Consider the following 21,547-nt stretch of genomic DNA (forward strand, 5'->3'; position numbering starts at 1 on the left):
ATTATGTCCATCCTGTTATGTGTACAGTATCCATTCAAAGTTATAGGTTATTATGTCCATCCTGTTATGTGTACATTATCCATTCAAAGTTATAGGTTATTATGTCCATCCTGTTATGTGTACATTATCCATTCAAAGTTATAGGTTATTATGTCCATCCTGTTATGTGTACAGTATCCATTCAAAGTTATAGGTTATTATGTCCATCCTATTATGTGTAAAGTATCCACTCAAAGTTATGGCTTATTATGTCCTTCCTGTTATATACCATATATAGAATCTTAAAAGAGTTCATTTCATATGAGATTTTATGAAACAAGTTTTTTTCCTGACATCATTCTATTGTTTGTCTTGACATATCAATGGATTTCCAGCCAATTAATATCGCTCCACGTCATATTACACTAGTGACATATGCAAAAATATCACTCTGGCGAAATCTATGGATATCGGGCGGATTGTGTGATAAACAATTACTCAAACCTAAGTTATTGTCATGTATCTTTCGTAAACTTTACGATAACCAGTGTGTTGTTTCTGTTACTACATCAGATAATCAGTGTGTTGTTTCTGTTATCAGTGTGTTGTTTCTGTTACTACGTCAGATAATCAGTGTGTTGTTTCTGTTACTACGTCAGATAATCAGTGTGTTGTTTCTGTTACTACGTCAGATAATCAGTGTGTTGTTTCTGTTACTACGTCAGATAATCAGTGTGTTGTTTCTGTTACTACGTCAGATAATCAGTGTGGTGTGTTTCTGTTATACCAGATAATCAGTGTTGTTCTGTTACTACGTCAGATAATCAGTGTGTTGTTTCTGTTACTACGTCAGATAATCAGTGTGTGTTTCTGTTACTGTCAGATAATCTTTCTGTTACTAGTGTGTTGTTACTACGTCAGATAATCAGTGTGTTGTTTCTGTTACTACGTCAGATAATCAGTGTGTTGTTTCTGTTACTACCTCAGATAATCAGTGTGTTGTTTCTGTTACTACGTCAGATAATCAGTGTGTTGTTTCTGTTACTACCTCAGATAATCAGTGTGTTGTTTCTGTTACTACCTCAGATAATCAGTGTGTTGTTTCTGTTACCACCTCAGATAATCAGTGTGTTGTTTCTGTTACTACCTCAGATAATCAGTGTGGTGTTTCTGTTACTACCTCAGATATAATCAGTGTGTTGTTTCTGTTACCAGATTGACTTCCTCCAGCAGAAGACACGAGAGATGGAGAGGAAGCTACACGACAGTAACAACGAACGCGACGACTGTGAGTCACAGCTTTCTAAACTCCAACTAAAGAACCGGGAACTGGAATCTCGTAACCGGGAATTGGAGTATGATCTTAAAGATGTAGACTTAATGGCTAAACGTCTACAGGTCGACAAGGAAGATGTTGTTAAAACAGCAGACAGAGAAATGGGAGAGGCCAAGGTAAGATACTGAGTACATGCTGTATTGCATATATCAGCTTTGTATTATTAGAGTGTCATGGTACCATGGTATTGTTAATAATTAGGTTTGTATTAACTTTCATTTGTTCAATAAATATATTGATACATATACTAAATCACTCTCTTACCTTTCGTAGTACCTTAGAGATACTACGGTACCTCAAAACAGTATGATTTTCACTTCAATAACACTTTCATAACTAGGTTCTTTTACTAGTCACTACCTATTTAAGTTATATGAGCTTTACTTATTTTGTTTGATGTATATTTGCAGGATGAACTAGAGAAGTCCAGACATGAACTAGAAGACCTTGACCTTAACCTGGCTCAACTAAAAGCTGTAAGTTATTGTTTGTGAGAGAACAGTGTAGTGATGACAATATAAATGGTAATTTTATCAGTCTGATTGTGAATTAAAGTTTTCTGTAAATTGGTCATGAAAATGTGTTGAACTATTAAGGAAATCGTTCACAGAATTTATTTAATAAAACCAATGTAAGTAATGGGAAAGAAATCTAGCTATGTATTTTTTAAGAGATTTGAGTGTAACAAGGCTTAGGTTAATCGCCTAATAAAATACTATATAACATGAAAGTTTAATTCTGTAAAAACTTTTAATTGTTTTGATGGTTGCCATGGAGCCAAAAATAACATAAAACAATGAGATTTGTTTTGTACAATAGTGGTGTCATTTAACCCTATGAATTATTAAAAAAAAATCCAAACCACTGAAGAAAGAATCCACAAATATTTCGTGTTATAAAATAGCTTTTCTGAACTTTTAAGCTGAACTGTTGTGGTATGAATGTCTGTGATAATACTGTTATATCTATAGGAGAACCAGAGAATTATCAAGGACTTCAATGAGTCTAAGGCACAACTCTCCATCAAAAATGGCGACCTACTTCGTCTGGAGGAGCTGCTGGATCGTGTCTCAGAGGACAAGAAACGTCTCAGCCATCGGGTTAACAAGCTGATGTCTAATGGTATGTACATCACATTAATTTTACTACAAGAAGGTGATGGAATGTTACGTAATTGGTGGTTTGGAAAGGGAGATACATGGACTGACTGTACTTTTGTGTTTAATGTCTTATGTCAAAAATCTGAACTTATCAGATGATCTGACAGTATGGTCTGTAACTATATTTGGTGGAAAAATCTGTCAAAAATAAAAAGTCAATTTGCTATTTTAGTAGAATGAGGGAAAGTATTAAACAAAAGTATAAATATGATTAAAAACAATACGATGTGTTACCAACTATTTAGTTACATTCCAATTTCAATCAAAGTTAATGTAACTGGTATCGTGTACATCATTATTTACAATTTTCTCCTCACCAACCTACAGAGAAGGAGCTTGTGCTGGAGATCGAGAAACTCAAGAGAAAGAATGGTCCCAGTGTTGGAGGTAAAAAGACCAAGACCCCAAGTAAACTGGACGCATTCATTCGTAGTCTAGAGGAGGAGAGAAACTACTACCGTGATCAGTCGGACGCTCTACAGAAAATGTTACGGGGCGAGATTCCTTCACGAGGGCGTAGTCCGTCTCACTCTCGTGCATCGTCACGCTCTGCCAGTCCTGTTAGAGAGTCAGCCTCCTCTAAATCTGACAAAAAGGTCAGGGCAATATACATTTATGATCTTATACCTTTATCATTTAATGGTGTAGTGTTGCTTAAGCTGATGCAAAAGGTAATCTTACTCAAAAAATCCAAACTGATGTATACCATATAGCCATTTATTTTCACAGGGGTAATGTTTCCACAATTTTGTAAAGTATTACTATGATTGCAAAAATTTGATCCATAAAATATTTAGAAATGATTAATCATAGATATTTGCCTTGTAATTCCGATAGCAAATATATTTGAAATTGTGAAAATTTTAAACGCATTATTCACTGGCTATACAGTACTCGGATTTGTAAAAGCATCTTGGTTGTGATTTGTAGTGTATTAGTTACGTCTTATAATATGATATGTCTAATGAAACACATATGTCTTATTTACGGTTATGTCATTTAAAGTAAAACATTGACAAAGTTTGGTTTTGTTGATTACAGACGGTGGCCCAGTATGAGACTATCCTGCGGGTACTAGAGGAGGAAAAGGACTATTACAAGAAAGAGTATGAAGTCCTTAAGGCACTCAAAAAGTCATCTTCATCAGCCAGAGCCACGCCCACAAAGGTTAGTATCCTAACAATACGTCATCATTGTCCTCAATGATGCTGTCTAGTCTGGCATTGGCCCTATAATGTGTCGGCTAGTGACCTCAAATTATAATCATTGACTTTCACTGTATGGGTATCTAAAACCTATTTCTTATTCCTTAAGTTACATAACTAAAGCTTTGAATTAAAAAAGCAATTGCACGTAATTTCATAAATCTATATTCAAATGGCATTTCTTGTTACTGTGTAACAGTTATTTTCGGTAGAAAGATATTTTTTGTGATTTCTTTTGACATTGATATGATTGCAAAAAATTGATTCGCAAAACATGGAGAAGTTGTTAAATCAAAAATACTTTTGAATCCACATCACTAAATCACAAATTTGAAATGCTAAAATTTAGTTTTCTTGTATTTTGTTAAAATTATGAAAATTGGACCTAAATACATAACCAGCTATACCGTACTTACATATAAATTGGCCATTGATTTGATCCTTGTATTACAGGGAGTGTCTGATGATCCAGAGGTTTCCAAGTTGGTGCGAGAAAGAGATGAAATGCGGGCATTATTAGATAAATTTGAACGCCATATGGCAGAGGTAGGTGATCAAAGTTTAATGAGAAAATTAAAAAGAATTTTTAGAATAAATATTATTTTATCTATTATAGAGATTAAAGTGTCAGCCTAATTGGAATGAGGTTGCAAAATTCATATTGATCTTGCCATTAATTACAAATTCTACATTTATTTTAGTTGCAGTCAAAGTATTCTTGAAATCTTGTGAACAAAGACTTTTAATAGTGGATTAAATGTAATGTTAAAGTACAAAACAGAGACTTTTGTATTTGATACAAATGTAATGTTGAAGTACTTTAAAGAGACTTTTGTATTTGATACAAATGTAATGTTGAAGTACTTTAAAGAGACTTTGATATTTGATACAAAATTAATGTAATATTGAAGTATTATTGTATCTTGTACCTCTGATGGTGTTTTGTAGATCCAGGCCAATGTGAAGGTCCTGACTGCCGAGCGGGACAAGCTGAACACAATGTACGAGGAGGTGCGTAAATCTGTTGCTAATTACTATAATAAAATAACTGTTTTTAGGTCATAATTATAAACTACTTCTGAAGGCCCATATATAAGTGTGCGGTTGGTTTTAGAGTAGTAAAACAATTGAGTGCCAATAGAATACTCACATGATTGGGTAGGTAACCCCTGACCTTTTAATGTCCAGGATAGAACCCCGGCTGGCTAGGTGAAAGGTGACACCACCCAGTCACCCTATGTAACTTGATACCTATTGATAAAATAAGGATCAGTTGTGTTACAGAGATCTACAATCTGTCCTTTCTGTATTGTAGTCCAAGGATGAGCTCCACCGAGTGAGGAGAGAAATGGTACGATCCCCTAAATCTCCAAAGACATCCCTGGCAGCACAGGCAGTCCTACGACGAGTGGAATGTGAGCGTGACGATGCTCTCGCAGACCTCCGTCGCATGTCTACAGAAAGAGACAGTCTGAGAGAGAGACTGAAGGTAAGAGAGACTTCTCATAGGAAAATTACTGGGACAGTACATGTTGGAAATAATCTTATTTAGCATTTCGTTGTTACACTACATATGTAATTGACAGCATTGTACTGAAACAGGCTTGTGTTGATTATACTTTGTCAGAGGTCCAATTCTGTTGGATAAGTGAATTGCTTATTACTAGGTACTGTAATACCATCATACAGAGTCATATTAATCTATGTAAACACTATTTTTTCCATATCAAAAATTATAATTGAGATTTACAATTTTTCAGATTGCCACGGAGACGTCCCTGTCAGATCGAGCCAAGCTTGAACAGAGGATTGAGGACCTTGAGTCTACAATTTCTACAGTAAGTGGTACTTCCTGAGTTATCAAACTCTTGTCAGGTGGACAGGATTCTGTATAAAAAGTAAATCTACAATTTCTACAGTAAGTGGTACTTCCTGAGCAATCAAACTCTTGTCAGGTGGACAGGATTCTGTATAAAAAGTAAATCTACAATTTCTACAGTAAGTGGTACTTCCTGAGTAATCAAACTCTTGTTAGGTGGATAAGATTCTGTATAAAAAGTAAATCTACAATTTCTACAGTAAGTGGTACTTCCTGAGTAATCAAACTCTTGTCAGGTGGACAGGATTCTGTATAAAAAGTAAATCTACAATTTCTACAGTAAGTGGTACTTCCTGAGTAATCAAACTCTTGTTAGGTGGACAGGATTCTGTATAAAAAGTAAATCTACAATTTCTACAGTAAGTCACTATTTTTTAATTTCATCGGGGTATGAAATAAATTTTGTTTGCAAACTGTGTGAATCCGTGTAGCGGATTCTCACAAAAGTTTGCAAACACAATTTATTTCATACCCCGATGAAATTTAAAAAATAGTGACTTCAATACTTATAATTAATTTCCCAGGATACTTTATAAAATGAAATACATTTACACGTATGATTCCATTGATTTTTCCAGGGATTATTTTTTCCAAATTAATATGTAACGTCAATGTTTCTAATGTGATGTCATGATAACGTCGGGAATTCCGCGCCATTCTCAGATTTTTTTTTCCATCTTGGAATGAAAAAAATGAATAGACCAATCAGAAAGCCTGTAACAAAGAGAAAATTAATTATTAATTACACAAAGGACAGTTTAGCACGAAAAATTCTCTCTTTGCATAATATTTGGTATATACAATAAATGTAACTATGAAAGCTTAATATTGTTAATTGAATACTGATATGAGTTTCTCTACTTATCAGGTGGACGTTGAGAAGAGGGAGTTTGTGCTGCGCATTTCTACCCTGAAGGAGGACTTACGAAGTTATGAAGAACAGGTCCGAGAGCAGGCTATTCGACTGACGCAGGTTCAGGATGAAGCTTCTCAGGCACGCTCGACAGCAGCACAGATGAAGTATGTGTCCAAGATATTTGTAAAAGTATTGTTGACTTATCTGTAGTGTAAGCTCCCTTTGTATAGCTATAGGCAATTCTTCTTTGGAAGCACACATTCTGGTATGAAATTATTTGTTAGATCTATCATTGTGATATTATCTCAATTCAAGTTACAATATTTTGACATAATACATTTTTTTTGAGATATCATTCAATTTAGAATATTCCAAGATTTTTGTACAGCTCAGAAACTGAAAGTTTAGTTATACTTGGATTCTTGACTTTTTGTTCAATTAGATTCTTGTCTCTTTTTTTTTTTGCTTCACTGTTTCACTATTTAGGATTTAGACTTTAGATTCTGTAACTGTAGGATGTTGTTTGCTTTGTTAGTAAATTTTTAGGTTGATAAATTGTCTATATGTGGTTGTCTTTCACTATTTCAGGATGTTGGCTGAAGAGACAGAGAAGTCTCTAGAAGAAACACAGAAACGTCTCAGTAACAATGAAAAGAACCTTAACTCTCAGCAACAACACAACGCTGATATAGAAAATCGTAACTCAGAGCTATCCCGCTCCAATCAGCTTTCTCGTGAGGAGATCGCCCAGCTGAGAACCACCATTAGTGCCCTCGACCGTGAAAAGGACTCGTTACAGCTGGCTGTTGATGACAAGACAGAGCGAATGGCCAGACTGACAGATGATATCTTACACAAGGTACGCTTTGGAGGATAAATATAACATTAGTTTTTCTTCACAGATTTAAATAAAGATTAATCTATTTAAAGCATAACTCAAAGATATGAACAGTTAATTCTGGTCTTATTGAGGTCTGTATTGCTGTGTAATAGTACGGTTCAACAGATGTGTGATGAATTTATGGTGGTAATTATCTCCCTTGTTGTACAGGAGAAGTTGATGAGTGATCTGAAGATCAGGATCAGTGAGTTGGAGGCCCAGAGAGAGTGAGTATAAACTCTGACATGTCGAAATATGTATAGAAATCAGTACAGAGTTACATTCATGTATAATATAGCGAAGTTGTCCTTATCAAATCATTTGAACTGAATATTAAAACAACTTTTGCTATTGTAAAATCATCCATTTTATGATGTGTAGTTCAAAACACTGTTGCAAATAACTATTTGTGCATGTTATGTTTTAACAATTATAGAAATAATAAATTGACCAATTGGCAAAATGCTTAACCAGTCTGACTACTCATTTAAGTAGTATGCAAATGTCCTACGATTTTTAATTTTAAATACATCAACTGTGTTTCTGCTCACAATTAACAACACTCTTTCCTCTCTCTAGACATTCCAATGAAACCCACAACATGAAGGATCGTGAGTTGAAGAGCATGCGTCGACAACTCGACAGTACAGGTGAGGACCTGAGTGAGACCAGCAGAAGTAAGGATATTGCTCTTCGTGAGAATAGGCGACTTCAGGACGATCTGGCTATCATGACAAGAGAAAATCAGGTTAGTACCAGTAAGCTGTGTGTGTAATGCTATTAGTTTTCTTCAGATTTTAATGTATTTATCAACCTTTAGAGAACATTAAGTACATGGATATTATTTTTTTCCTTTATTCCACCGAAGAGGAAATGTGTGTGAAAAATGTTCTGAATATAACCTGCAGTCTACTTAAATATTTAAATATGATGCACTGGCAGAGAAACCAATTCTTATAGAGCTTATAACCTATTGTTGATATCACAATAGGGGTTACACTCGCCCGCCAATCCCCCCCACCACCCCACACCCTACCCCGAATTTTATATAACTGCCCTATGTTGATAACAAAGTTTAGAATAAGGTATTAATAAACATGTACTGTTTTATTTACAGAAACTAAACCAGGAGCTTCAGGAAACATTAGATGAGAAGGAGTCGCTGAAAAACCAGGCCCAGGATTACATGTTAGAGGTGAAACGTACCGAGGAACACCTGTCGAAAAAGGTAAGGGAGTCTAATAGAATGTGTATGAGGCTCGGCATTATCAGTCTTGACTTGTATGATGCATTTTCGTAATACATTCAATTTGAGCATAAATTGAACTGCTATTAACTACTTAAAAAATATGAAAGACATAGTTTTGTGAAATGTTGAAATACTTTTAATTAGTTAATTTTTATAAGTGATTTAAGCATATATGTACATAGTTCTGATGGACAGAACTAGATATATAATGATAGTATTGTATTTTTCTGTGAAGGAACAAGAGCGTAGTGATCTCCTGGACCAGTACAGAGCTCTGTCTGTTGAGGCGGAACAGTACCAGACGTCGACACACCAACTAGAGAGTGAGGGCTCTAACCTCAGACTCGAGATCATGACCAAGGACTCTGAACTCCGCCGTGTCAGGGACAGACTTGACAACTTAGAACGAGAAGTCCAGGAGGTAAATAATCTCTGTATATTAATCCATCAGTCAGCACAAAAATACATTCTGATTAGTTATTTCTGTTATGCACTAGCTGTGTAGGAAATATTTCTCATGCCTAATTAACTCCCACTTAAAAACTAAATATCCACAAAATAAAAAAAGAAAAATTAAAAAAAATGATTTCATTAAATTAGTTATAAGTTGATGACCTATTGTTTGCTGTTGACTCATTTTCCTGTGTATTGTGTTTCAGCACCTGAGTGCCCAGCAGGCTTACGAGTTACAGATTTCCAGTCTGACACGGTCAGTAGCTAACTTGGAGGAAAATTTGCGCCAGGCAGAAGAGGACAAACAGAACTTGTTGGTGGATCTAGCTGCTGTGAGGGAGCTGTGTGCCAAACTGGAGTCGACTAAAGACTCACTCCAGCGTCAGCTCACCTCAGCCAGTCTGGACAAGGAACAGGTATAGAGGCTTTGGAGGGAAATAGAATACAATTCTTGTAATTTGTGTGACAGTCAACTTTTTCACATTTAAGAAGAAAAGATATAAACCTCTGCTACCTATGTTAAAGACAGATGTATCAACATGTTACCATGGTATCATCAACTTTAACGCTAACTCATTCACCTCTGAAGGCACCATTGTGAAATATCAGGGTTGAATGAGTTTAGGAATGATACAAAAAAAAACATGTGTCTTCATTAAAGAGTTGCTGTATTAGTGTCCGTCAAAGCCATGCCGATTCATAAATCAGCTATTCTCTTGTTTCAAGCTCCAGACAGTGATGGAGGATATGCGCCAGGAGACAGAGTTACTGAAGAGTCAGATGACTTCGGAGAGGACGTCCGTGAAGAGTCTGGAGGGGATACTACAGTCCAACAGGGAGAAGGAATTTCAGGCCCAGCTCTCAGCTCAGGAGAAATGTGCTGAGATACAGATGCTGAAGGATAGGCTTTCTCTAAATGAGAGCAAGATGTAAGTATTCAGGGAAAATGTCTGAAAGAGAGCAAGGTGTAAGTATTCAGGGAAATTGTCTGAATGAGACCAAGACGTATGTATTAAGGGAAAATCTCTGAACAAGCGGAAGATGTTACCCTCAGGGAGATTTTCTCAATAAGGATAAAACATAAGGATGTAAGGATGACCTTAACATAATTGCTCCTACTGTTGTGGCCTCATATTAAGTTGTACCGGCCATTATATGTTTTATTTCTATTGAGTTTCAAAAGTCTGCTTTTCACTAAAACTATTTAATTATAGATTCAGTTAAGAACAATTTATAAAGAAAGTTACTCTTGTGTTTTAAAAACATATAACTAACTTTCCTCGTTTACATACTACTTAACCTTCCTTTTTCAGTCAAAGTTCAGGACGTGAGATTGCCAGTCTCAGGACCAGAAATGTGGAATTGGAAGGAGACGTTGAACGCCTTAGGAGGTCTCTCACCAGTGAGAAGTTTGAAAGGTAGGTCGAGACTCAATCCACAATACAGTCAGAGATACTGTATGTCTTGTATACTTACCTTGATAATATAAAGGTATGTTATGCACATGTTACCTGGTACATGGTTGTTCTGATTTCTTTCTCAATAGCAGGTTCGGTTTCAAAGCTTCAGAATGTTATCATTGATCAAGGACTTAGATAATAAACGTCTCACCACAGTCCTATTGATTTTTGTATCCTTGGATTTAAATGTAGTTAGTCTCTATCATTTTCATGTGAATTTTCCTGTTCAACAAATACAAAACAAACCTGTTATGAAACATTAAGTGTTTCTGATTTGATCTGATAGACTCATACACACTTTTAGCAATGAAAGTTAATACATCTGTACATGGTAAAATAGTAAAATTTCATCAAAGTGGTTTTAGATAAGTCACATTTTAGAAAATCTTAAAAAAGAAAAAGATTGAAATCGAAACATGTGCAATATATCCCTTAAAGGAATATTTAGAGTTTCACTTATCCTAATAGTATTAGAACTTATACATTATTAAACTACGCGCTACTGACACATGACCAGTTCTCACCAAGTACCAGTTCTCGCCATCCCATCTCTGGCTGTACGATTACCACTCAAATTACATCAATAAAATAATCCTCTGATAGAAGACACTACCAAGCTGATTTTCATACAAAAAATTCTAAAAATTTGTATGTGATCATACACATACACATGTGATAGCAGGAATTGGTACTCGACCAGAACTTGTCACCTGCCAGTAATAACTAATGTTACTAAAGTAAGGGACCTTACTTTCCTGATAATAAACTGAGCATTATATATAACACATTAAATTCCCAGTGATAAAGCTCACTATAGAATCTGACTACATAGCTAGATGTCTAACCTGAGATAAAACTCACTATAGAATCTGCTACGCAAGAAGATATCTGATTTGTCAGTGATAAAGCTCACTATGGAATCTGACTACACTAGAAGATATCTGACCTGTCAGTGATAAAGCTCACTATAGAATCTGACTACACTAGAAGATATCTGACTTGTCAGTGATAAAGCTCACTATAGAATCTGACTACACTAGAAGATATCTGACTTGTCAGTGATAAAGCTCACTATAGAATCTGACTACACTAGAAGATATCTGATTTGTCACTGGTAAAGCTCACTATAGAATCTGACTACACTAGAAGATATCTGATTTGTCATTGATAAAGCTCTCAGAATCTGACTACACTAGAAGATATCTGACCTGTCAGTGATAAAGCTCTCAGAATCTGACTACACTAGAAGATATCTGACTTGTCAGTGATAAAGCTCACTATAGAATCTGACTACACTAGAAGATATCTGACTTGTCAGTGATAAAGCTCACTATAGAATCTGACTACACTAGAAGATATCTGACTTGTCAGTGATAAAGCTCACTATAGAATCTGACTACATAGCTAGATGTCTAACCTGAGATAAAACTCACTATAGAATCTGACTACACTAGAAGATATCTGATTTGTCAGTGATAAAGCTCTCAGAATCTGACTACACAAGAAGATATCTGTCTTGTCAGTGATAAGCTCACTATAGAATCTGACTACACTAGAAGATATCTGTCTTGTCAGTGATAAAGCTCACTATAGAATCTGACTACACAAGAAGATATCTGACTTGTCAGAGATAAGCTCACTATAGAATCTGACTACACAAGAAGATATCTGACTTGTCAGTGATAAAGCTCACTATAGAATCTGACTACACTAGAAGATATCTGACTTGTCAGTGATAAAGCTCACTATAGAATTTGACTACATAACAAGATGTCTAACCTGAGATTAAACTCACTATAGAATCTGCTACGCAAGAAGATATCTGATTTGTCAGTGGTAAAGCTCACTATAGAATCTGACTACACTAGAAAATATCTGACCTGTCAGTGATAAGCTCACTATAGAATCTGACTACACAAGAAGATATCTGACCTGTCAGTGATAAAGCTCACTATAGAATCTGACTACACAAGAAGATATCAGACCTTTCAGTGGTAAAGCTCACTATAGAATCTGACTACACTAGAAGATATCTGACCTGTCAGTGATAAAGCTCACTATAGAATCTGACTACACAAGAAGATATCTGACCTGTCAGAGATAAGCTCACTATAGAATCTGACTACACTAGAAGATATCTGACTTGTCAGTGATAAAGCTCACTATAGAATCTGACTACAATAGAAGATATCTGACCTGTCAGAGATAAGCTCACTATAGAATCTGACTACACTAGAAGATATCTGACTTGTCAGTGGTAAAGCTCACTATAGAATCTGACTACACAAGAAGATATCTGACCTGTCAGTGATAAAGCTCACTATATAATCTGACTACACTAGAAGTTTATGTAAGTTGTTCGCTAATTTGTTGAAAATAGATAGACGCGAAATATTGTATACACAAAAATCAATTAGTTTAAAGTAAACGAGTTTTGACTGTATATAGGAAAAGGAAAGAGTAAAGTAACTTTGATCGAATAGGTTAAGAATGGCAAAGGTAATGTTGTCCAGAAAGTGTTAGATTACGTAAAATAATTGGTACTAATTATTGGCCATCTTGTTTTACAGGGAGAGAGCTATACAGGAACTGAGGAGACACGGCCTGACTCCCCCTATACCTACAATGGAATACTCCTCTAGCTACTCTTACACTAAAACAACAACCCATAATAGTTTGACAACATCCAGGTCAAGGTCAAGGTCTCCCAGCCCTAGAAGGTCATTATCCTACAGTTTGTGTGCTTACAATCAGTAACCATGACAGAACGTTTATTAATTTACATACTTATCTTAACTGCTTGTGCAAATATTACCGACATTAATAGGAATTAATTAACTATAATTGTAAAAATTTATTCATACATTGTTCAAGCTATGAGAGATGTGATGATGATTTTTCTTAGCAGATAATACTTGCTGCTTTAAATTAGTTTCCAAAAACTTTAAATTGTGTTATTCCCGTTTCCAAAGTTAATATTGGAGTTCAATTTATCTTTCCGCAGGAGCCAGAGTCCTGACTTGTACCGCAGTTCGTCGAGCAGGAGAAACCTGACACCAGAGCGACCCAGTTACCTAGACGATCAACTAGATACTTCTGTTAAAAGTTTAGGACAGGACTACTCATGATCACAGTCCTAATTAGCAGCTAATTAACACCGCCAGGATATGTGTATCAATGGTAACATCAATGCTTAGAGAGCAAGACAGATTAGCCATACAACATCTCATCATTGATACAATATTTTGTATAATAAAAGTATTATGTGTAAAGACTGGTTGTTATATACAGAAGGAGAATCACCATGTATATCAATCTGGGCCTACACCATGTGAGAATCAGAGAGTGCATTTAAAATTTGTAATTTGTACCATCTTCAGCTGAAAAGTTAGAAATGATTGGTTATGTAATGGAAGTGATAAAAATTAATATTTTTTATCTGAAATTGGTATACATGTAGGTCTAATGTATAATCTGTCTATATGTCACAGAATATCATACATATACCCTTGAGAGTGCAGCAAAAACTATAGCAAAGTGATAGAACATTCCAGTTAGTTTAGGGTTGATCTGAATTAAATTAAAAGTACATGTATCAAATTTCATTTCTACGAGTACTTTTAGCTATCCCTGTAAGAAATAATTGGACAGTTTAGTAATCAGTTCACAGCGTATCGTCATGCATTTCAAAACTCCACTGCCGGTAGATCGCCTAATGAGATGTATTTATATGATATCTGTGATATTGAGGCTTGATCTTATTCATACAAGTGCTTGTAAATGACATGCTAACCACAGCATGATGAGAATCTGGATCATTTAAATGTTATTGTGTGAGAGCCATCTGGTGGAGGGGAGCAATGTGTCGGATTCTTTTCGCTATACTGACAGCAGTTTGTTTGGAGTTTTATAGCTGATGTCTACCGAGGATGTGAATTCTCCCGCAGCTCCACATTCTGGTGCTGAGGGAGAAAAGGATATGTTAGTTTAAATGAAAGGAAAGAGAGATCCCTGAATTCTTGCAGTGGACTTGCCCAGTTATTACATGAGCTCAACTAAAATGATATATGGAGGTGTGTGAAGTGAATGATATTGCTCTGATCAGGAGAAGTACTTACCAGTGTGAGTGACCTCCCCTTACCAATCTTCCAGCCACCAGCATTATTATATAGATTTTTATAAGCAACTGTGATACATCTGGATGTTTTTATTTGTAGTTAATTGTACTCCGCTATACAAACACGTCTAGATTGCCTTTTAATGTAAACTCAGGTAATGTGCTACCTTACATTTGGACCGGTTACTTTTACTTGTTGTGTCTTAAATATTTGTTATCTGACCCTATCAGTATGGGACCAAGACTAACACATTCCTTTGTATACCAAATGGTCAACGATTGATTATCTCCCTTTACAAGTTCTCTTTGAACTGTAATGCAAGGTAGCATGTCTCATTAATAAGACACAATTTAAGGTATGGTTTCAGCAAGTTGAGTACCTCATCATTTAGGGAAAAACGTAATTTAATGTGACTTTTGTTTATTGTACAAAGTACATAAAACTCTTTGTTTTGGTTTGCAGTTTGTCATAATGAGGTTTCATACTATTTATCAGGGTTTTCTTTTTTGTTTTTGTCCTTTTCTGACAAAGATACTTGAATGAATGTATGCTGGCAGAATTGTTGAATGAAATGTCTGAGATATGACATTTCTGTTGAAAACTATATAAGATAGATTAATGAAATGCCATACCCTGTCAAATTGTATCCATCAGCTTATAGTACATTAATTTATTTTGGATAGTACATGAGTAAGCCTCAAGGTTTCTATGGCCTTAGAAACTGTTGTATTGGCAGTTTGTATTCCAACAGAAAAGCATGAAATGATAAGAAAATGTCCTATTTATTTAACTTTTACCATAATTAGTCCTTAGATGAAAATAGAAATCCGTCCATTTCATATAATTTATTATTTTCTGTACAATGTTGTATATGTATACAATATTTAATGTATATTTTTTCTTTCTGCCTTTTTTTTTATCTGTCTGATATATGTCAATCTCACTGATTTTTATTCTGATCTGAGTCATCACACTTTGTTTATGTAAAAATGATTCATACAACGTCTACATACACCATCTAGAGGTTGTGGACAGAACATATATATTTTTTAACTTCTTAGCTTAGAAGTAGTGGTATATATTCAAATCATGAAAGGAAACAAGTAATTGAATTAAAGAATAAGTACATGCTGTGAATGCAGCACCATAAAGAACAGAAATAAAACTATGAAATATCTATCTTTTTGTCAAAATCATCATGGCACAAGCCACTGCAGTAGAAGATATTGCCATGGAGTTTGTCTTGGCCGATGTGTGGTATATAAAATGGGCAGATTAACATGCGATACAACACTCTATAATGTATAAGACATGCTCATGATGTGCTGTAAACCAACTATTTTTGCAGTGACTTAATTATGTGTTTTCACAGCATTTTCATTTTGCAATTTTGAGACCTATGGATCTACTGAACCTATGTTTGAAAATGTTTTATAACGATTATTTTTCGTGATTTCCACTTGTCAGAAAAATATGCAAAATAATCACTTGTGAAAATTAATTGGTTTACATGAGCATTTGCACACAGTGTTACCTACATCTGCCCGGAGTGCTTAAGATAGAACCATCAATATTAGTGTTTAAGTTATTCTACTGTTTCTATATATATCTTAGGTCAGAGTCAATAAAATGTGCATAGCCAGAAATGTTGTTTGTGTTTTGTTTGGTGTCCTATTAACAGCTGGGGTCATTTAAGGATGTGCCAGGTGAAGGGAAGATGGTGTATTCATGAGAAAAAAAAATTGCCGATCGGTAGTCAGTACTTTCCAACTGTCCCACATGAGGTTCTAACATACCACCCAGAGATGGCGGGTTTGTGGTAATATGTAGGGATTTCATAGCAACCATAACTGTATATGGTTGTCTAGAATTTATGGCAATGCTATATCAAATTTATTAACAGTAAACAAATTATAATTTGCCTCAAGCTTTTGACTAACTATTGACCTTATATTAACAGTATATAGCCACGAGAGTCAGATTCAATTGATCAGTTGATTTAGGGAAAATGGACACAAAGCTCTTCATATTACAGATCAAATCTGCATTGGATGGGACTTTCCATCTACTGTGACAGTTATTACATGAATGGACATGTGTCTTACATTAGTGACATGGCTGCATCATAGCTGAACTGGCCAGTTTCGTGATCAATCAACTTAATACTTTATGTACATGTATTTTTAGGTCATCTGACCGAAGGTCAGGATGACCTATTGTCATCGTGTTTTGTCCGTCGTCGTGCGCCATGCGCCGTGCGTCGTGCGTAAGACTATTAATACAAAAGCCTACTCCTCCTTCACCCTTGGATGGATTTCATCTATATTTGGTGTTAAACATCATTGGGGAAGGACAATCATATTTTATATAAATGAGCCTGGTCAGACCCTTAGGGGCTGAGGGGTGGGGCCCCAAATGGGAAAATTTTCTTAATTTTAGCTGGCCCACGTCCTGTTTTAAGGTTTCGGTCTCCGATCTCAATGAAAATTGGTCTATAGGGGTTTTAATTGATGCCGAACAACATGCAAACGTTTTCGTAAAAATTTTGGTATTCCAAGAGGGCCGCTGGCCCACTTCCTGTTTTAAGGTTTCAGTCTCCGATTTAAATGAAAATTGGTCTATAGGGGTTTTAATTGATGCCGAACAACATACAAACATTTTCGTAAAGATTTTGGTATTCCAAATGTATCTTCCTTACAGATTGTGTTGGTGACTGTTCCCTAGTCTCACCCCTCTTGTCTATAATACCGTTTAGGATCTTCCTTACAGATTGTGTTGGTGACTGTTCCCTAGCCTCACCCCTCTTGTCTATAATACCGTTTAGGATCTTCCTTACAGATTGTGTGGGTGACTGTTCCCTAGCCTCACCCCTCTTGTCTATAATACCGTTTAGGATCCCATAAGGTATTAGTACGATTCTCTTTCTACTACGAGAATCAAACTTAATACCCTTGGCTAGCAAGTTTGCTACCCACGATGCTCTCGATCATGGTCCTATATTATGTAACTTTTCATGGGATATTAAATCTAGATATATCTGTTTTCGACAGTTAAATTTCTATGAACATGTGTTAAAACAAGCAGTCTCAACTGCTATTCCGAGACCGTAAAATGAAATCTTGGTCACCTCAGCCAAAACACAGAGGCACGCAAATTATGACAGAAACGTTTACTAGTGAATTGATACGTATGTCATTTACTTTAGTAAAAGTATTGGAGACCTTTTGATATGCACGTGTATATCATGATGTTTCAAGTGGCTGCTCGTATTATTTTTTGTGAAAAATAAATTATACATATATGTTATAAAATTTGGTTAGCTTTTTTTATTGTCATTACTGTTAAATACACTGTATGTGATATTGAAACGAAAACACATATTTTACCTAAGAAGCCAATTATATATATAATGGAAGTATCGGTTAGCTGGTAATAATAATAATAATACTGGACGCAGGCATAATGCCTATATATCCAGATCGCTAATCATACTATACATCCCGACTATTAATAAGTTCAGTATTATCTATCTCGTGATTAAAGTAGCATTCGGGCTGCCCCCAATGCTTATCCAAGCGAGATTCAAAGGTTTTTATTGATGGTGATGTAACCCACGGCTTCGGAAGGAGTTCCAGTGATTGATAATCCGCTCCTTGAATGAATACTTTCTCAAATTTAGAAGTAAAAAACAATTTCAGTAAAAAATGGTAAATCTGTGACTCTACTCGAGGCGAAAAAAAAGACACAATTTCAAAATGGCACCAAATGGGCCATTTCTTAATATCACCGTATAAAAAAAATCTACTAAAAAATAGAAGTGTAATTTTTGACAAAATTTGCAACTGGCAACTTGCTACTGATATTGTGGGAAATAAACCAGTTCTAATGGAAATTAGATAAGTTGGTTTTACTGTGATATGCCAAAAGAGTCCAAGGTGGTGAAATGTGTGTGAATCATTTACACTCCTTCGATTTGACTCTGCCATTACACATTGTGGTCGGACGTCTTGTATGCCGAACCCTGAGTTCTGTGATTCTTCAAATATAAAATACAAAATTCTGATCTCGTACATGTACATGCTGTGTTGTGTGCAACTTTAATCTAGCAAAAAAATTGTTAGGAAAATATTTATCTTTTTCTGGGTTTCATGAATTACAAGTAACTTAAGTTTGACCCTGTTACTAAGTGATTACCTGGTAATAAGACATGCTTAACCGCAAAGGAAAAATTAAATGACCACTTCTTTTAGCCACCATCATCAGATATTCAAATTGCCATCGTTTGTGGTCTGTCCATCCATCCATTAACATTTCTTGTTACCGTTATTTCTTAGGAAAGTGGCATATTGCAACTGATCAGTAACAAGATCAAGCCATCTTAAAATTTGATAATTGAAGTTTGTTACCGCTATTTCTCAGAAAGTACTGAAGGGATCTGTCATAAATTTCATATGTAGGTTTTCCCTAGGACACTCGTTGTGCATATTGCATTTTGGGACCAATTTATCAACAATAAAAATGGTCAACCTGCTGCCATCTTGGATTTTGATGTTTGCTACCACTATTTGACAGATAGTACAGCAGGGATCTGTCACAAATTTCATATATAGCTCAAAACACTGGTGCTAGTTGTGCATTTGGCATTTTGGGACTGATCCTTCAACAAGATGTCCGACAGGCAGCCATGTTTGAAAAGCAAAGATTCCTCTTTTCATTGTCAAACAAAGACCAATTTCTTGGTGGGCGCCATGATCTCTCTAGGATATCTTATGTGTAATTATATGTTGCATATTTTGCAGAAAATGTAAAAAAGCCAAATTATAGTATTTTTAGTGTCTAAGGCAACTTACAGTCATGTTTTTGACGCTCACTCACTACCGCGAGGAGTCACGTCAACATGAACATTGCCATATAGCTTTGAAATAACAGTAAGGACCAACTGCAATTGCACATAACAGCTTGGTTAATGGAATGAATATAAAATTGATGAAAAAACATATTCAAAATGAAAGTAAAATGCTCAGATGTATCTTAGTCCACCTTTTGAATAATACCTCACCAAGGGTGCTGGTTCTAACCTCACACAGGATGCTGGTTCTAACATCACACAGGATGCTGGTTCTAACCTCACACAGGGTGCTGGTTCTAACCTCACACAGGGTGCTGGTTCTAACCTCACACAGGGTGCTGGTTCTAACCTAACACAGGATACTGGTTCTAACCTCACACAGGATTCTGGTTCTAAACCTCACACAGGGTGCTGGTTCTAACCTCACACAGGATACAGGTTCTAACCTCACACAGGTTACTGGTTCCAACCTCACACAGGATACTGGTTCTAACCTCACACAGGATACTGGTTCTAACCTCACACAGGATGCTGGTTCTAACCTCACACAGGATACTGGTTCTAACATCACACAGGATACTGGTTCTAACCTCACACAGGATACTGGTTCTAACCTCACACAGGGTACTGGTTCTAACCTCACACAGGGTGCTGGTTCTAACATCACACAGGATGCTGGTTATAACCTCACACATGATACAGGTTCTAACATCACACAGGATACTAGTTCTAAACTCACACAGGATACCGGTTCTAACCTCACACAGGACACTGGTACTAACTTCACTCAGGATACTGGTTCTAACTTCACACAGGATACTGGTTCTAAGCTCACACAGGATACAGGTTCTAACCTCACACAGGATACTAGTTCTAACCTCACACAAGATACTGGTTCTAACCTCACACAGGATGCTGGTTCTCTAACCTCATACAGGATACTGGTTCTAACCTCATACAGGATACTGGTTCTAACCTCACACAGGATACTGGTTCTAAGATCACACAGGTTGCTGGTTCTTACCTCACACAGGATGCTGGTTCTAACCTCACAGGATGCTGGTTCTCTAACCTCACACAGGATGCTGGTTCTAACATCACACAGGATACTGGTTCTAACCTCACACAGGATGCTGGTTCTCTAACCTCACACAAGATACTGGTTCTAAGATCACACAGGTTGCTGGTTCTAACCTCACACAGGATGCTGGTTCTAACCTCACACAGGATGCTGGTTCTCTAACTTCACACAGGATGCTTGTTCTTACATCACACAGGATGCTGGTTCTCTAACCTCACACAAGATACTGGTTCTAAGATCACACAGGTTGCTGGTTCTAACCTCACACAGGATACTGATTCTCTAACCTCACACAGGATACTGGTTCTCTACCTCACACAGGATACTGGTTCTCTAACCTCACACAGGATGCTGGTTCTCTAACCTCACACAGGATGCTGGTTCTAACATCACACAGGATGCTGGTTCTCTAACCTCACACAGGATGCTGGTTCTAACATCACACAGGATGCTGGTTCTCTAACCTCACACAGGATACCAGTTCTAACCTCACACAGGATGCTAGTTCTAACCTCACACAGGATTCTGGTTCTAACCTCACACAGGATTCTGGTTCTAACCTCACACAGGATACTGGTTCTAACCTCACACAGGATACTGGTTTTTAACCTCACACAGGATGCTGGTACTCTAACCTCTCACACAGGATGCTGGTTCTCTAACCTCACACAGGATGCTGCTTCTCTAACCTCACACAGGATACTGGTTCTAAAATCACATAGGATACTGGTTCTAACATCACACAGGATGCTGGTTCTAACCTCACACAGGATGCTGGTTTTAACATCACACAGAATGCTGGTTCTCTAACCTCACACAGGATGCTGGTTCTAACATCACACAGGATACTGGTTCTAACCTCACACAGGATGCTGGTTCTAACCTCTCACAGGAAAACTGGTTCTAACCTCATACAGGATACTGGTTCTAACCTCACATAGGATTCTGGTTCTAACCTCATACAGGATACTGGTTCTAACCTTACACAGGATACTGGTTCTAACCTCACACAGGATACTGGTTCTAACCTCACATAGGATTC

At 36.4% G+C, this 21,547-nt stretch overlaps 2 protein-coding genes across 5 annotated transcripts in view; both read left to right on the forward strand.

Moving 5' to 3' along the window:
• Positions 1–16,221, forward strand: part of LOC138327342 (centrosomal protein of 135 kDa-like) — a 48,160-nt gene extending 31,939 nt beyond the window's left edge. For all 4 annotated transcript variants that reach the window (XM_069273360.1, XM_069273361.1, XM_069273362.1 and 1 more), the window contains 20 exons: positions 1,195–1,431; positions 1,726–1,791; positions 2,287–2,437; positions 2,803–3,071; positions 3,517–3,642; positions 4,134–4,226; positions 4,629–4,691; positions 4,996–5,169; positions 5,441–5,518; positions 6,428–6,579; positions 7,004–7,274; positions 7,467–7,522; positions 7,875–8,043; positions 8,413–8,523; positions 8,780–8,965; positions 9,204–9,413; positions 9,724–9,926; positions 10,311–10,415; positions 13,028–13,177; positions 13,462–16,221. In XM_069273360.1, the coding sequence (XP_069129461.1) occupies positions 1,195–1,431; positions 1,726–1,791; positions 2,287–2,437; positions 2,803–3,071; positions 3,517–3,642; positions 4,134–4,226; positions 4,629–4,691; positions 4,996–5,169; positions 5,441–5,518; positions 6,428–6,579; positions 7,004–7,274; positions 7,467–7,522; positions 7,875–8,043; positions 8,413–8,523; positions 8,780–8,965; positions 9,204–9,413; positions 9,724–9,926; positions 10,311–10,415; positions 13,028–13,177; positions 13,462–13,585 (2,994 nt within the window). In that variant the 3' untranslated portion in view covers positions 13,586–16,221. The remainder of the gene's footprint in view (positions 1–1,194; positions 1,432–1,725; positions 1,792–2,286; positions 2,438–2,802; positions 3,072–3,516; positions 3,643–4,133; positions 4,227–4,628; positions 4,692–4,995; positions 5,170–5,440; positions 5,519–6,427; positions 6,580–7,003; positions 7,275–7,466; positions 7,523–7,874; positions 8,044–8,412; positions 8,524–8,779; positions 8,966–9,203; positions 9,414–9,723; positions 9,927–10,310; positions 10,416–13,027; positions 13,178–13,461) is intronic.
• On the forward strand, positions 15,774–21,113 carry LOC138326813 (ice nucleation protein-like). The gene is made up of 4 exons (XM_069272815.1): positions 15,774–15,832; positions 19,807–20,368; positions 20,458–20,586; positions 20,979–21,113. Exons 1-4 carry the CDS (start codon positions 15,774–15,776, stop codon positions 21,111–21,113), a joined length of 885 nt encoding a protein of 294 aa, XP_069128916.1.
• Positions 21,114–21,547: the final 434 nt, after the last annotated feature.

The sequence above is a fragment of the Argopecten irradians genome, chromosome 7, assembly GCF_041381155.1.
Source record: "Argopecten irradians isolate NY chromosome 7, Ai_NY, whole genome shotgun sequence".
Lineage (NCBI taxonomy): Eukaryota > Metazoa > Mollusca > Bivalvia > Pectinida > Pectinidae > Argopecten > Argopecten irradians.

Coding starts and splice junctions, on each gene's coding strand:
- LOC138326813 (XM_069272815.1), top strand. CDS start 15,774: ATGGCACAAGCCACTGCAGTAGAAGATATTGCCATGGAGTTTGTCTTG. Junction 15,833..19,806: donor TTTGTCTTGGCCGATGTGTG/GTATATAAAATG, acceptor AACCTCACACAG/GATTCTGGTTCTAAACCTCA. Junction 20,587..20,978: donor TAACCTCACACAAGATACTG/GTTCTAAGATCA, acceptor AACCTCACACAG/GATACCAGTTCTAACCTCAC.